At 36.9% G+C, this 16,052-nt stretch overlaps 2 protein-coding genes across 2 annotated transcripts in view; both read left to right on the forward strand.

The window, feature by feature from the left end:
• LOC107708319 (adenylate cyclase type 3-like) overlaps positions 1 to 7,013 on the forward strand; it is a 27,371-nt gene extending 20,358 nt beyond the window's left edge. The window contains exons 10-21 of the mRNA XM_016512508.1: positions 814 to 911; positions 988 to 1,149; positions 1,279 to 1,366; positions 2,353 to 2,469; positions 2,644 to 2,915; positions 3,325 to 3,406; positions 3,505 to 3,663; positions 5,058 to 5,204; positions 5,303 to 5,419; positions 5,499 to 5,625; positions 5,745 to 5,869; positions 6,684 to 7,013. Coding sequence (XP_016367994.1) covers positions 814 to 911; positions 988 to 1,149; positions 1,279 to 1,366; positions 2,353 to 2,469; positions 2,644 to 2,915; positions 3,325 to 3,406; positions 3,505 to 3,663; positions 5,058 to 5,204; positions 5,303 to 5,419; positions 5,499 to 5,625; positions 5,745 to 5,869; positions 6,684 to 6,860 — 1,671 coding nt within the window. The 3' untranslated portion in view covers positions 6,861 to 7,013. The remainder of the gene's footprint in view (positions 1 to 813; positions 912 to 987; positions 1,150 to 1,278; positions 1,367 to 2,352; positions 2,470 to 2,643; positions 2,916 to 3,324; positions 3,407 to 3,504; positions 3,664 to 5,057; positions 5,205 to 5,302; positions 5,420 to 5,498; positions 5,626 to 5,744; positions 5,870 to 6,683) is intronic.
• A 1,343-nt stretch (positions 7,014 to 8,356) lies between these two features.
• LOC107708322 (WD repeat-containing protein 26) overlaps positions 8,357 to 16,052 on the forward strand; it is a 19,211-nt gene continuing 11,515 nt past the window's right edge. Inside the window, exons 1-5 of the mRNA XM_016512511.1 lie at positions 8,357 to 8,932; positions 10,186 to 10,285; positions 12,530 to 12,586; positions 14,028 to 14,164; positions 14,400 to 14,497. Of these exons, the coding sequence (XP_016367997.1) occupies positions 8,727 to 8,932; positions 10,186 to 10,285; positions 12,530 to 12,586; positions 14,028 to 14,164; positions 14,400 to 14,497 (598 nt within the window). The 5' untranslated portion in view covers positions 8,357 to 8,726. The remainder of the gene's footprint in view (positions 8,933 to 10,185; positions 10,286 to 12,529; positions 12,587 to 14,027; positions 14,165 to 14,399; positions 14,498 to 16,052) is intronic.

Below are 16,052 nucleotides of genomic sequence, written 5' to 3' on the forward strand. Positions count from 1 at the left end.
TCTATCTATCTATCTATCTATCTATCTATCTATCTATCTGTCATTCTGTCTATCTATCTATCTATCTGTCTGTCTGTCTGTCTGTCTGTCTGTCTGTCTGTCTGTCTGTCTGTCTGTCTGTCTGTCTGTCTGTCTGTCTGTCTGTCTGTCTGTCTGTCTGTCTGTCTGTCTGTCTGTCTGTCTGTCTGTCTGTCTGTCTGTCTGTCTGTCTGTCTGTCTGTCTGTCTGTCTATCTGTCTGTCTGTCTGTCTATCTATCTGCCTGTCTGTCTGTCTGTCTATCTATCTATCTGTCTCTCTGTCTGTCTATCTATGTATCTGTCTGTCTGTCTGTCTATCTATCTATCTATCTGTCTGTCTGTCTGTCTGTCTGTCTGTCTATCTATCTGTCTGTCTGTGAAATCATCTATCTGTCTGTCATTCTGTCTATCTGTCTGTCTATCTATCTATCTGTCTGTCTGTCTGTCTATCTATCTATCTATCTATCTGTCTGTCTGTCTGTCTGTCTGTCTATCTATCTATCTATCTATCTATCTGTCTATCTATCTATCATCTATCTGTCTGTCTGTCTGTCTGTCTATCTATATATTTGTCTGTCTATCTATATATCTGTCTGTGTCTGTCTGTCTGTCTGTCTATCAATCTGTCTGTCTGTCTGTCTGTCTGTCTGTCTGTCTGTCTGTCTGTCTGTCTGTCTGTCTGTCTGTCTGTCTGTCTATCTATCTATCTATCTATCTATCTATCTATCTATCTATCTATCTGTCTATCTGTCTGTCTGTCAGACTGGACCTTTGACCTGTGTAAGGTTTCTCAGCAGCTGCAGTTGGCCAATATGACCGATAAAGGGATGGAGGACGAGCATCTGAACCAACTGCTGAATAAAACTCTGCTGGAGAGAGAGACAAAAGAGACGTAATCACCATTTATTCTTACTTCAATCCCAGTGGTTTCTTTTTGCCCCTGTCTCACATCACCGTCTCTCTCTCAGTCTGGAGGAGAGGAAGACGTCGGTTCTGTCTCTGAGGTTTGAGGACTCTGATCTGGAGTCTCGTTACTCAGCAGAGAAGGAGAGACGGACGGGTGTTGCGTTCAGCTGTTGTTGTGTCGTTCTGATCTTCACCTCAGTCATGGAAATTCTCATCGACCCACAGTGAGTGAAGATCATAAATAATTAATCACTAATACTACAACATAATAAATGGATTATTCGTATAATATTTTATTGATATTGACACTTCTCTTGTGTAATGTTGTCATATGTATGCTTGATTTCTGACAGGCTGATTGTGAATTATGTGACTCTAGCTGTTGGTGAGCTGTTACTGCTGATTCTGACTCTGTGTTCACTAGCAGCTATCTTTCCTCGAGTGAGTCCAACATCACAGCAGTAGATTATTGAGTGGATCTCATGACAACATCTCTGAGTCATAATTCACTTCAAAATCCCCCCAAAAAAGAAAGAAAAAAGAATTGATATTTTTCTTAATGAAAATAAAGCCTATTTTTAAACATTTTAGCATTGTGATCCTCCCCATCATTGACAATAATTATTATTGTTATAAGTGATGATTCTCATTAGATTTGAATTCGATTTTTCACTGTAATTTTACTGTACTACTGTAAGAATATATCATAAATTAAAGGCTGTACAATCAATAATAACAAGATTTATACAACTTTACAATTTCAATAATTTTTACATTTCCAAAATTATTTAATTTTTTTTAAAGATTATATCTTCACATTACAGTAATGTGATTTGTTAATTAATATTCTAAAAATAGACTTCATTTAAACATATATTATTATATTAAATATAAATTATTTATATTAAATGTAAATTATTTTTATTTTTATTTTGGAGTTAAATCTCATATTGATATTAGAGAGCAATGTTGTTTTAATATTTTATTTATTTTGATATATTCTATTCATTACTTAGTATATTTCATAGTATATCTTATATATTTAGTATTTTATGTTATTTTATTTATATACAATTAAAGTATTTATTAATATTTTGAATTAGCTTTTGTTTTTATATTTTCACTTTTCATTTTAATTTTCATTTAAGTTTTAGTAATTTTGCTATGTCATTTTCATTTTTTTTATATTGCTATTTAGCTAGCTTGAATTTATTTTCATTCCAGTTTATATTAGTTTTAGTCATTTTAGTACTTTAATTTAATTTTAAGTTTTTAAGTTTTTTATCTAATATTTATATTTTATTTTATTTTATTTCAACTTTCAATGAACAAAAACTACATTGAATCATTTTAGTTTTTGTTAACAATAGCAACGCTGTGTGAGAGAGCAAGACCGTCTGTGTAACATCGTGATGTGTGTGTATCAGGTCTTCCCCCAGAGGCTGGTGTCTTTCTCACAGTGGATCGACCGCACACGCTGGGCTCGTAACACATGGGCCATGGCTGCCATATTTGTTCTGACCATGGCTGAGGTGGCCGATATGGTGAGACAGCACGCATTTCATTACTGATTCATTACATTTCAGTTATTATTACTGACCATGTAAATCATTCTGTTGCAGCCTGACTTCTAATGCTGTTATATTGCATTTTCCAAGTATCATTTTGTAAATTCAGACTTTTAAAGATTAAAACCTTTTTCTCGTCTATTTCTTCAGCTGAGCTGTATTCGGCCCCCTCTCGTGCTGCTGAACTCCTCGTCCGGCGTGACGCTCGAGTCTCTGGGTGACGGCGGATGCGCTGAGAACCCCAAACACTACGGATACATATCAGTGCTGTCGCTCGTGGCAACCGTCATGCTCGTACAGCTCAGCCATGTGGTCAAGCTGGCGCTTATGCTGTTGGTTACCATAGCAACAGGTGCCGTAAACATCCACAGCTGGATGTACATTTACGACATCTACGATTTCATTCGCTACCTGGACTACAGGTGAGACAAGCTTCAGTTCGCGTTCAGACGTACTTGGACGATATGTATAAAAAGCGATCAAAAATAGAGTAAAATCAGGAATGATGTAAAATATTATAAAAATTTAAAATAACTCTTTTCTATTTGAATATATTTTAAAATGTCATGTATTCCAGTGATGCAAAGCTGAATTTACTCCAGTCTTCAGTGTCACATGATCCTTCAGAAATCATTCTAATATGCTGATTTGCTGCTCAAGAAACATTTCTTATTATTATCAGTGTTGAAAACAGTTTTTGTAACATTGACTTAATTTAAATACAGAACAGAGTATTTTTTACCCAGTTAAACTGAAAGTTGTGCTTCAGACCGCTCACAAAAATTGTCTGACACCTGTAATTATTTTCCATTATTTTCTGTGACTCTTCAGTTATTCAGTGGTTCCCACCAGATATCTGCTGACTGTGATGATTATCATCATGATGATGAGTTTCTACTACTTTGCACGTCACGTATGTCCAACAATAGCTTAAAAACTCACATTTATGTCCTCTACTCTGTTTTGGGCAAATATTAGCATGTTAATTCTAATTTTGTTCTTCTCTCTCAGGTGGAAAGACAGTCGCGTAAACTGTTTCTGTGGAAGATTGAGGTTCACGATCAGAAGGAGAAAGTGTATGAAATGAGAACGTACAACGAGGCGCTGGTCACTAACATGCTTCCTGAACACGTGGCCAAACACTTCCTGGGCTCCAAGATGCGAGATGAGGTATGTACAGTATGGAAGCTTGTTTCTGCCATGGAGTAACAATTTTATCTTCAGGATTGTGAGTTTATATCTATTTATAATTATAGCTTTTCTTATATATCTTGCAATTCTGCTTTTTTTCAATTTTCATTTTTCAATTTTGACTTTTTTTCTTCAGAATTCTGAACTTACCTCTTTCATTTGGACTTTTTTCTCATAATTCAAAGTTTACATCTTGTAATTCTGACTTTTTTCTCAGAATTCTGAGTTTGCGTCTCACAATTCCGACTTTTTTTCTTGGAATTTTGAGCTTACATCTCGTAAATTTTCTCAGAATTCAAAATTTATAACTCGCAGTTTTGACTTTTTCCCTCTAAATTCTAAGCTTACATATCGTAATTCTGATTTTTTTTTTCAATTGCACGTTTATATCAGTTTATAGCTTTTCTTATATCTCATGCTTCTGACTTTTCCCCTCAGAATTCTAAGTGTACATCTTGCATTTTTACATTTTTCTCTTAATTCAAAGTTTACATCTCACAGTTTTGACCTTTTTATTCAGAATTCTAAGTTTACATCTCATTGTTACTTTTTTGTCAGAATTTAAAGTTTGCATCTTGCAATTTTGACTTTTTTTCTCAGATTCTGCGTTTGCATCTCACAATTTTGACTTTTTTTTTACTCAGAATTCTTGTAATTTTGACTTTTTTTCTCAGAATTATGTTTACATCTCTTAATTGTGACTTTTTTTCTCAGAATTCTGCGTTTACATCTCACAATTTTGACTTTTTTTCTCAGAATTCTGTGTTTGCAACTTGCAATTTTGGCTTTTTTTGTTTCTTGCTATTCTGATACCACGGAATAATAAATAAGTAAGGTCATTGCAACTTTTTATCTGACAATTCTGACTATTTTCTCGCAATCTTCTCGATTTTATATCTTACAGTTACGGAGCCCCGCACATGGCATGCAGGAAAAAAATAGTAGGCTAAATTGTGTGCACGATTTACAATTTCGTTCCCTCGATTTATAAATTGTGCGCACGATTTACTAATTAGTTCCCGCGATTTGCTAAACCGTGCACACGATTTATAAATCGAGAGAACGAATTAGTAAATTGTGCGCACGATTTAGCAAATCGAGGGAACGAATTAGCAAACCGAGGGAACGAATTAGTAAATCGTGCTCACGATTTATTTATTTTTTCTTGCATGTCATGTGCAGGGCTCCGTATATAGTTCAGATGCTTTTTGGAATTGCAAGTAAAAAAAAAAAAAATCAGAATTAAGAGTTGCAATTACCTTTTTTTTTAATCCCGTGGTGGAAACAATTCCTGTCTATTCCTGTCAGAGTAATCTTTAAATTAGTTTGGTCCTTAATAAATGTGCATATTGATGTTTATTTGTTTACTGCAGGAACTTTACAGTCAGTCGTATGATGAGATCGGCGTGATGTTCGCCTCTATTCCCAACTTCTCTGACTTTTACACGGAGGAGGGTATAAACAATGGAGGGATAGAATGCCTCCGAATCCTGAATGAGATAATCTCTGACTTTGACAGTGTGAGTGTCTCCTTGTCCTTTATTTCTTGTATACGTCATCATTTGTTCAGCAGAAGTTCTCTTTAAAATCATATGATGTGTTTTTTCATCCGGAGTAGCTTCTGGATCGCACAGAGTTTCGCCACATTACGAAGATCAAGACCATCGGCAGCACATACATGGCTGCATCAGGCGTGACGCCGGAGAGCAACACTAACGGATACGCTGACCGCAAGGTCAGCTGCACAACACATGCTAACACGTAATACTTACACTGATGTAGTCTGTGTTACTGATTTTGTGTTTGTGATACAGATAGAGGATCAGTCCATCCTGGAGCGCTGGCAACACTTCGCTGATTTGGCAGACTTTGCACTGGCTATGAAAGTCACACTTGGAAACCTAAACAAACAGTCGTTCAATAACTTCATGCTGCGCATAGGTCAGCAAACATCTGACTGTGCTACAGACCTATGTTACTTCTGCTTATATATCAATATAGTTGAGTATGTTATATTTATGGTTTTTTGACCATGTTGTTTGTGTGTGTTTTATTGTCAGGTCTGAATAAGGGGGGGGTGTTAGCTGGAGTGATTGGCGCTCGCAAACCTCATTTCGATATTTGGGGAAACACTGTAAATGTGGCCAGTCGTATGGAGTCCACTGGGGTTATGGGTAACATTCAGGTGATATAAGCTGTATTTATGTATTTAAAAAACATAACTTCCCAGTATTATCTCAATATGTTTCATATTTTTCATCCATTCAATATTTTAAGTTTTAAATATTAAGCTTTTTGACAAATATTTTCCACACTGTTTTTCTCTAAAACAAAGGAAAGATGATATTTAATGATTATTTAATCATCATTATTTATATGCCGAGCCAATATAAAAATATATAGTAAAAAACTATTTTCCTTTTTAAATTCAATATTTATACAATATTATAGAAAATATATAAATGTATATTTTAATTAACCATGAAATTATAGAGAATAAGTGGTTTGGAGAGTAGATGGATGTATATTTTAAATATATAAAATGACATATACTTCTAAAATAATTATATTATAGAATATATATAATTATATATCTTCTATAATAATTATATTTTATTATATACTATATAAATATATAATTGTTATTAATATACATTTTGTATTTGTATTAAACAAATTAATTAATTACATAATTAATGTATTATGTTTAATAAATACATTACATAATTTACATAAATAGAATAAATCAAATCAAATCAAATAAAACCTGAAGACCTCCTTGAACATTTTTGAATCATGATGCCCATGAATCTTTTAATCAATTTTGAATTGAACTTCAAACCTCTAATGCAATTTTTGCAACAGAAATGTAATTTGAGATGCTATCAAAACATCTCTGTCCTAATGCTCTAATACTTATGAGACCATGTAATGATGCAAAAATATCTTAATTGCACTGATACAGACGTCTGTGTTTTTCTGGTGCTGGTGCTCCCCAGGTGGTGGAGGACTGCTATAACATCCTGAAGGAGTACGGTTTCCGTTTCGTCAGAAGAGGACCCATCTATGTAAAAGGGAAAGGAGAACTGCTCACTTTCTTTATGAAGGGCAAAGACAAACCTGTCACAAAGACGACCGCGGTCTCTCTCCCACATCAAATACCAGACAAATCCTGAGAAGACTGAGGATGAGAAGGACATTGACATTTTATTTTATGTTATTTTGGGCCTTTTCCACTTTTTATTAATAGAAACAATGGAAAAGGGACAAAGGGGAGACTCCCCAATGAGCACTACAGCTCAACAAGTCTGCAGCACATGCACTACCCAATAGACAACAACTCTGAAAAATTACACATTACAAACAACAGCCAAAGGTTGTATTAACTGAACATTTTCTATTGTTTGTTTTATTTTAAAAACACATGTTCCATCATTGATACAGATCGAACATACACCATCTGGTCTACTGCATGCTTTATACACTTTCCGTTTATAAAAATGCTGATAGAATGTATGCATCCATGGATGAGGTTACAGTAAACTATGAATTTACATTTGTAATCATTGAAAATGTTATTGTTGGCTATATCAAGCCCATAAAAAGTATAAAGTAGACCATGATGAAAATATTATTATAATTAGTGGACACAAACAAACACAATCAGGAGCTAAAAACACTACTCAAATTCTGTCAGATCAAAGACACACACATCTTTTTTAAACAGCATGAAAAATGTTGTATATCATTCATAATTGTATATTCTATTATGGCAGCATCAACAGAAGACAGTTTGTATTCTATATTTTTATTTTTCATAAAGCTTTACCCGAGAACATCACACTGAGACAATATTCTAATTGACATATAGTCCGAATGTTTTTTTGTTGTTGTTGTTTTTTTTTTACTCAGTGGCATTTTTAATAATCACCATCTTCAGCTGACTGATATTTAATGCTTTTTTATAAACTCACATTTCACTCATGACATTCAGTTTGTTTCATGTATAGGCTACTCTTTGAAACTCTTGGTTATAGATCAGATATGTCTCTCAGAATGTGTGGATTTTTGTAGATTGTGGATTTAGCAGCTCTTTATGCTGTTCTCAGTGTTTTATTGTTTGACAGAATGAGAAAAATGATTTAATGACTAAAAGGGCACATTAAAAAGCCAATAAAAACCTAAAAAGGTACATTAAACAGACAGATTTTAGTAGCTTCTTGTTGAATTTTTAATAATCAACAAAAGTCTAGTAACCAGTAGTCTATTAAACAAGTCTAGTGATTAATGTAATCTAGTGAAAGTCTAGTGAAAAATGTAGAAACACTTGACATTTGAAGGTTAGAAATCTTGTGTAATTTGAAAACTTGTTGACAAAAGGTTTTAGCATTATGTAGACTGGATATTTGATAGTCTGAAGAAATATTTTAAGATGATAGATAGATAGATAGATAGATTATCATAATAAGGAAGATAGTAATAATTACCTTAACAGTAATAAGGAAAGTGTTGTAAGGGCTATTGTCAACCGTAAACAAGTTTATAGATTTTTAATATATCCAGTGCTCTGATAATCTGTTAAAGTCACTATAAATATAAAGTCACTATAAATATTATTGATGAATTATTAGTCTGTGGTAAGTTTCTGCGTGCGCCCCCTTTTGGCGGGAGCGCCGTCCGGAAGTGAGGCAGCAGGGGAATGTCCTGTGACGTCAGCGCGCCTGGACGCCATTAGATCTGCAGCTGTTTGGAGAGAAACAACAACAACACGAACGAACGAACGAGCCTCGCACGGAACGTGCTCTGGACCGCGGGAGCCCAACGCCTCTTTCCCCTCCCCCGGGCTTCACCGGCTTCTAACCACGGCCGCTCTCGGTGAGGAAACTCTGGCCTCCGCTTCCTCCTCCTCCGACTCGGACACCGGCGGAGCGTCGCCGCCCCCGCGGAAGAAGCACCGATCCTCGGCGGCGGAGGGAGTAGGAGAGCCCGGGGCTTCAGCGGGCCTTCCGTCAGCGACCCACCTGAGCCGAACCGGCACCAACATGCAGTCGAACGGGACCGGACAGGAGCAGAACCACCCGGCCAGCGCGCAGAACGGAGATGCCAACGGCCTCCAGAGCAACGCAGACTCTGCTTCGGGGGCCTCCGGGACTGGTTCGGGTTCCCTGAAGAAGAAGAAGCGTCTGTCTCAGGCGGAGGAGGACGTGATCCGCCTCATCGGACAGCATCTCCACAGCTTAGGGCTGAAGTAAGTGTCGCGGTACTCAACCGGACCGAGTCGGTTCTAGTTCGACAGATCGCAGATTTTGCAGCCGTTATGTGATCAACGAAGCGAGCTCGCGACGTCGAGATTTAAAAATCGCGTTCAGTGACAGTCAAAACTTTTATTCTCCGTAAAAATTAGATACAAATATCCATAATTTAATCTAGAATATCAGACAGAGATGCACACAAAAAGAGATGCGATCACAGATGACAGCTGTACGTATGTGTCAAGTATTTGCTGGGCCCAGAACATATTTTAGCTTTAATAAGTGTCAAAAGTAACGTACAGATGAATTCATTAGAAGTCAACATCCCTTCGCTGGTTTATTACATATGTGTGTTTACGCATTATCAAATCATTATGACATTTTGTGTGTGGTTGTCTTTTAATGGCGGCTGTGGAATGTGTGTGTAGCAGCAGCTGGTTTACATTAGAAAGAAGCTTGAATCTAATTTTAGTGAAGATCTGCTAAAGCCATCAGCTGCTATTCAGATTCAAACCACAAAACATGAATCCAGAACGATCACAATCCATATACGCGTGCTTGAACAACACACAACTGCAGATCTAGACTACAAGATGTACCAAAAGCATCAAGAAAACTGAAAACATCCATCCCCTCCCCCTCACACACACACACACACACACTGTCTCTTTTGTAATCATAGCATGACGTCATTCTGTCAGACCCTGCATTCAAAACACTTTCACTCTGTTCTAGAAGCCTTCACCTGCCTGTAGCATCCCAATCACTGCCATCATTTTTATCTGCATGTTTGAGCTTGTCTGTGTTATTCTGTCTTTGTTCAGCTAAAAATATATGTTCATAAATGTGAAATTGTGAATATAGGGCCACTACATGCCATAATAAAGGAATATGACACACATAAGAGTACTGATATCAGCTTGGATGTGGCCGAGTGATGCAGGTACATACAAAATCCCCCAGAACCCCTTCATCTTGTGATTATTTTCATAATATAGCAAGGCCTGAGTGTGTTATTTCTTTTATGAAACAGTTAATACATATGCTAGGAACTCAATGGTTGATAGTTGGCCTTTTAACTTTCTTTGTATGTCAGATGGGATGCAAGCTTTACAAGCAAGTTCTTGAGCTGCTTGTTGTTGTTTTACTCAAAGATGGCAAATAGAAATAATCAAGCTTCAGTTACTGTTTTCGCTAAAGGTCAGATAAATAAGTGTTGAATGCACTGTAATGCATTGTCTCTTTCCAGTCAGACGGTGGATTTGTTGATGCAGGAATCTGGCTGTAGACTGGAGCATCCGTCAGCCACTAAATTCCGGAACCACGTCATGGAAGGCGAATGGGACAAGGTGAGCTTATGCCACACTTCGTATGTAATGTCGTGATTTTGATGGTTTATGTCTTAGGCTATCTGGAGAGACGGTCACTTTTATCCTGGTTTGGTCAAAGTTGACACAATTTCATGCCCAGTACTTTCTTAATTACGTTCCTTGGTTTTGTTTTGCATGATGTATCAGCACATACTAAAGAAAATTGAGTCTTTTTTTGGGGGGCTGATATTTCAACCAAACTTTCCTATTCTTATGAAAAGTGTTTTAATTTTTTTGGATCTTATTGGCAGGTTTGACGAAGTGAGGCCGGATTTAATTTTAGATATTTTTTAATCAAAGATCATTTTTACCAAACATTTTTTTATTTATGTTTTACTTATTTACTTTGTCTATTTTTTACTTGTGGTAGTTGTCATGGCGCTAAATAAAATAATAATAATAATAATAAACAAACAACCATTTTTCACCAATCCAGTCACTTCCTAGTGGATAAAGTGGCTACTTTTTCCTCATTAAATATCTTACTACACTTGGAAATATTCACATTATTGAAGTACAATAAACAGGGCACTATGAAATCCATATTATCCCCCAAATTTCATTTAGTTTTTCCCCCCAAATTCTGTTTAACATTTTAATTTTTCAAATTTCATTTTAATGGTTTAAATACATTTTAATTATCAAAAAGGATGCCTAATCAATTGAATTAATAAAACATTATCAATTCAATAATTTATTATATTTTAACACTAATAGTTCCATATAAAATGTTTTATTTTCCCATAAGTTCTGCATTTAAATTTTTATTTATTTAAATTTTTTGTATAATAAAATACAAATTGTATCAAATATGGTGGTAATCAAATGAATATAAAACTTTTACAATTTAGGCTAATTCATCCTTTGAAATAAAATCAAATTAAATTTGAACAATTCCTTTCATTTTTTGGCAAACAAAGTGGTGCCCAACAGAGGTTTACGGTTTAAATTAAAACATCAGAGAAATTGTGATATTCCTTAAAAATACTGTTTTAATAATACCGTTGTGGAAAGCATAGGGTTCTAAATGAGTTGTGAATGCTGTGTCATGTTTACTAAGGTCTGATCATGCTGAGTGATGGGTGAACTGTAGGTCAAAGGTCATGTAGATGTGTATAGATATGAGGGGACGGTGAAAGGTCGTTATAAAAAAACTTAATTCCTTCTGGTTTTGCATGCATAGAGTTTTATTCTTGTCTCTGGAAAAGCTTTGCCAAGACTATATCTTAAAAATGTAGATCCTTTAATGCAGCAGTTCTAACCACATTCTCTAACCACAAGTGTGATTTTTCAGAACATGATTGCAGGTCTTTCCTTTTCCTGTTCACTTCATAACTAAATTGAAAGAAAAGAGTCTGGGGCCATTTGAAAAGTGGACTCATATTTGGACTGCAGTGTAGTTTAAATTGGTGGAAATAAAAACAATCCAGTTATTTTATATTTTATACAGGAAGAAGCAAGTTTATTTGACCACCTCTCACCTGAATTTCGGAGAGTTTGGACTATTAAAACCAAGCTCTTCTAAGATGTCAGGCAGAAACAACAATCATGCTCAACCTTTAGGAAAATGCTTTTCAGAGCTCATGGTGGGATAAGACAAACTCTAGAAATAGTTTGCACATTTAATCGACAGTGCTTCTGTCTTGAGGAGCTGTTTGGACCGCTGAAGCAGCCGTTTCCGATGGGGTTTTGGGTTTACTTTTACTTTTCCTTGTCTTCTGCCTCCCTGAACTAACAGTGGCAAAGCTGAATCCTATTTTTCCACCTAATTGGTTCCTAGTTTTCCATCTATTTATAGAGGCAAACTTAAAAACATACTGCTTCTTTTTTCTTAGAAAGGGATTTTGTGCAGAAAATGCTGATGAATTTTAAAGTGATAGCGCATTGAGGAATCATAATTCCTCACTTTCATTTTTCATCATCGTTTTAAACAATATGTGTATTGTTTTGCTTTTTGATCTTTCTTTAAAATACACAACGCTTTTGGTGTTTTGCTAATCTAATACAAATACATTCAGACAGTTAAAGCATAACTGAAGTGTTTTTGGGGCACATTATATTTAATTTAAAGTATTTTTGTTTTAAGCTAAAATGACTTATTTTGTCACTTAGCTTGAATGTTTTAGTAAACCCTATATGGTTGATAGTGATATTCCACCCCCCTCCCCCAAAATGCTGGATGAAAATGCTGAACTGACGCTTTTGTTTCTTTGTGGGACACAGGCTGAAAACGACCTCAACGAGCTGAAAGCATTAATGCATTCACCCAACGGTATTGTGGTAAGAGCACCGGACTCACCTGCATGCACTCTTAATACTGAAAGCTTCATCTGGAACAAGTGTTGTAGTAATATTTCTGGCTAGGGTTGCACCAGCCGGTTACTTAAATTGTTCTTATTTAAATTGACACATAAAGTTGACACTAGAGGCTTATTAACTAGCTAGTTTGTGACTATCTCTGTGTTTAATTTGGTTACACCATGTGTTCACCCAAAAATGAAAATTTGCTAAAAATGTTTCTTCATGGGAACAGATTTGGAGAAATTTAGCATTACATCATTTGTTCACCAATGGATCCTCTGCAGTGAATGGGTGTCGTCAGAATGAGAGTCCAAACAGCTGATAAAAACATCACAATAATCCACAAGCAATCCACACCACTCCAGTCCATCAATTAGCATCTTGTGAAGTGAAAAGCTGCATGTTTGTTAGAAACAAATCCATCAAGACGTTTTAACCGTAAACCATCATTTCTGGCCAAAATTTGAGTCCATAATAACACTTTCACCAGTAAAAAGGTTCAGTAAATGTTCATTTTTGAGTGAACTGTTCCTTTAAGGCGAGTTGACATTAATATGACATTTACCCCCCTAATGATCCAATAGCAACCTTCAAATTAGTGAGCAGAGCTTAATTTGCCTCATAATTGGCTGTAAAAAATAAAATAGTTTATGATAATTTATCATGAAATAACATAATTATTTTTATATGTAAATAACATTCAAAAACTGTATTTGAAATTGTCAATAAATAAATACTGATAACAACATTTTTTTTTTTTTTTGGATTTTATATTGATTTTATTTGACATGCACATGGAGGATGCACACGCTGTTTAGATTGGGTTTTTTTTTTTTTGAAGGGCCATTTATTCACATAATAGGAGTAATCTATTCACATAAAAATCTCTGTATTTAAAATTTAAATGAGTGTAAATGTCAACATCATATATTTCTAAAGAACTATGTAAAAGAAAATTAGCTTATTGATGCAATTCACAATCTGCTGTTTTATTTCAACCATTATTCTTCCATAAATATTTAATTTATGCATAGAGTAATTTCAATGATGCAACAGGAAAAAAATTAGTCATATTTAGGTTTCAACTTGGTGCCCCTTTATGTCAAAACTAGTCTTAAGTTATAACCACTACTGCCCAGATTAGTGTTTGTAGTTCTCTGAGTGAAGACCAGAGCCTTTCCTCTTAAGAAAAAACTGGCTGATTTAAGTGAAACAACTTAAAAAGAACCCAATTGTCTTTGCTTTCACACTGTCTGTGTCCTTAAAAGGGGGCTCATATTTAATGTTATGACATTTTACTTGTAACCATGTTTTTAGTGGTGACTGTTGTGTGAATGTAAAGTGGACTATTCAGCCACACATTTGAGTCACTGAAGTGCTACTGTAAGTGAATCTTTTTTCTTTCTCTCTTTGGTTCTAGCGGATGAAGTTTCTGCTATTACAGCAGAAGTATCTGGAGTATTTGGAGGACGGAAAAGTTCTGGAAGCTCTGCAGGTGTTGAGAGGAGAGTTGACTCCGCTCAAATACAACACGGATCGAATCCACATGCTCAGCGGGTACCAAATGCATACATGCTCATTAACATACTCACCGTTATTGATAATCATAAACAACTTCTCTGTCCTGACAGGTTTATATTTTATTGCTAAAGATTTAATTTTACTCGATAGTTTTTTTAATTTTATTTCATTTCTATTTGCAATTTACTACTATTGTTTGAAAATGGTAATCACTCTGTGATTGGCTGTGACAGCTGTCAATGGCTCACTCTGATTGGCTGTGTGTTTTAAGGTATCTGATGTGTAGTCATCCTGAGGATCTGAAGGCAAAGGCTGAATGGGAGGGAAAAGGCGCTGGATCACGATGTAGATTACTGGACAAACTCCAGAGTGAGTGTACAATCACAAACAGGGCTATATACCGTATTGGCCCGAATATAAGACGACCCTGATTATAAGACGACCCCCCTTTTTCAAGACATACCATAGACTTGTAGACCGTATATATTGATTTTATTAGGGATGCAAAATATATCACCCCTATTTTGGTTATTAGCCAATATGCTGTTTTATTTTGTTTTTCCACCGTCATTATTGGCCAATGTTTCATTTTTCTGCCTTTTTCTATTCTTTCTGCCTATTCTAGCATCTAGAATAGTGATTACACTTTATTTTAAGGTGACATTTATAGAGTATAATTAGACCAGTGGTTCTCAACCTTTTTTTCCCTGGGCTGCACTATGGTCCAAGTGCAAGTCTCATGGGCCGCACGCATATCATTTACATATTACGTCACCAATACAAACCAACCAGATTTATAAATAGCCTAAATATTATGATATCTAAACCATTACATTTATTGAAATAAATAATTCTACTCACCATTAATAAAACACCTGATGCTGTCGGTGTCACAGGGTCGTGGTTGTAGTAAGAGAGCGCACAAGGAAGGAGTAAACGTAGGGATACTTTAATGAACATCAACACACAATAACCATTGAAAATAACATTAATCCAGGACAAAGAAGACACCGAAACTGAGGGCTTATAAAGAAGGCAAACTAAGGTGCAAACGAGATGATTAATACAACACAGGTGGGAACTAATGAAAGATGATTACCTAAATGAGCAGGAAATGAACCAAATAGGGGCAAACAGGAACTAGACAGAAACATACACGTGACAGATATCGCTCCCCTCCCGGAAGCGCCGTAACAGTAACATCGGGGAGGGGGGCGGATCAGGGAGCTCCGGGAGCCATGGCGGAGCTGGTAGCTCAGGAGGCCATAGCGGATCGGGGGACACAGGAGGCCATGGCGGATCCTCTGTGGCCTTAGCTGGCTCGGCCACGGGTATATGCCACCCGCCCCCCCTAGGAATCTAGGAATTCTGGGGGAATCCTTGAGTGCGCACTGGAGGGCGCTCTGGAGGAGCGGGCTCTGGAGGGCGCTTTCGAGGAGAGGGCGCTCTGGCGGGCGCTTTCGAGGAGCCGGCTTTGGGGGGCGCTCTAGAGATGAAGGAGGGCTGGACGGGACCAGCGGAGGCGAAGGACACTCAGGAGACGAAGGAGAGCTTTCTCGAGCGCATTCTAGAGAGAGGATAGGGGCCGTGAACTCCTGGGGCAGCGCCATGTCCATCAGCGTTGAGCCCGCAGCGGCCGGCGGGCCTGAGTGATGATCGGCCGGTCGTATTGACTTCAGAGCGGTCGGCGAGCGAGACTTCGGAGCGACCGGCGGGCCTGAGTGATGATCGGCCGGCCATCTTGACTTCCGAGCGGCCGGCGATCCTGGGCTGAGGACTAGGGAGGAGCTTAGGAGAACATGGGGATGCCTCGGTTTGGGCAGGTGGTCGGAGCCGTTGGCGAGGTATGTGGGGGTTCCTGGCGTGAGGTGAGCTGGGGAGACACGGCTTGTTCCAGAGGGGGCTGGACGAGGAGACTTATAAT

The sequence above is a fragment of the Sinocyclocheilus rhinocerous genome, unplaced genomic scaffold, assembly GCF_001515625.1.
Source record: "Sinocyclocheilus rhinocerous isolate Xijiao unplaced genomic scaffold, SAMN03320098_v1.1 scaffold386, whole genome shotgun sequence".
Classification (NCBI taxonomy): domain Eukaryota; kingdom Metazoa; phylum Chordata; class Actinopteri; order Cypriniformes; family Cyprinidae; genus Sinocyclocheilus; species Sinocyclocheilus rhinocerous.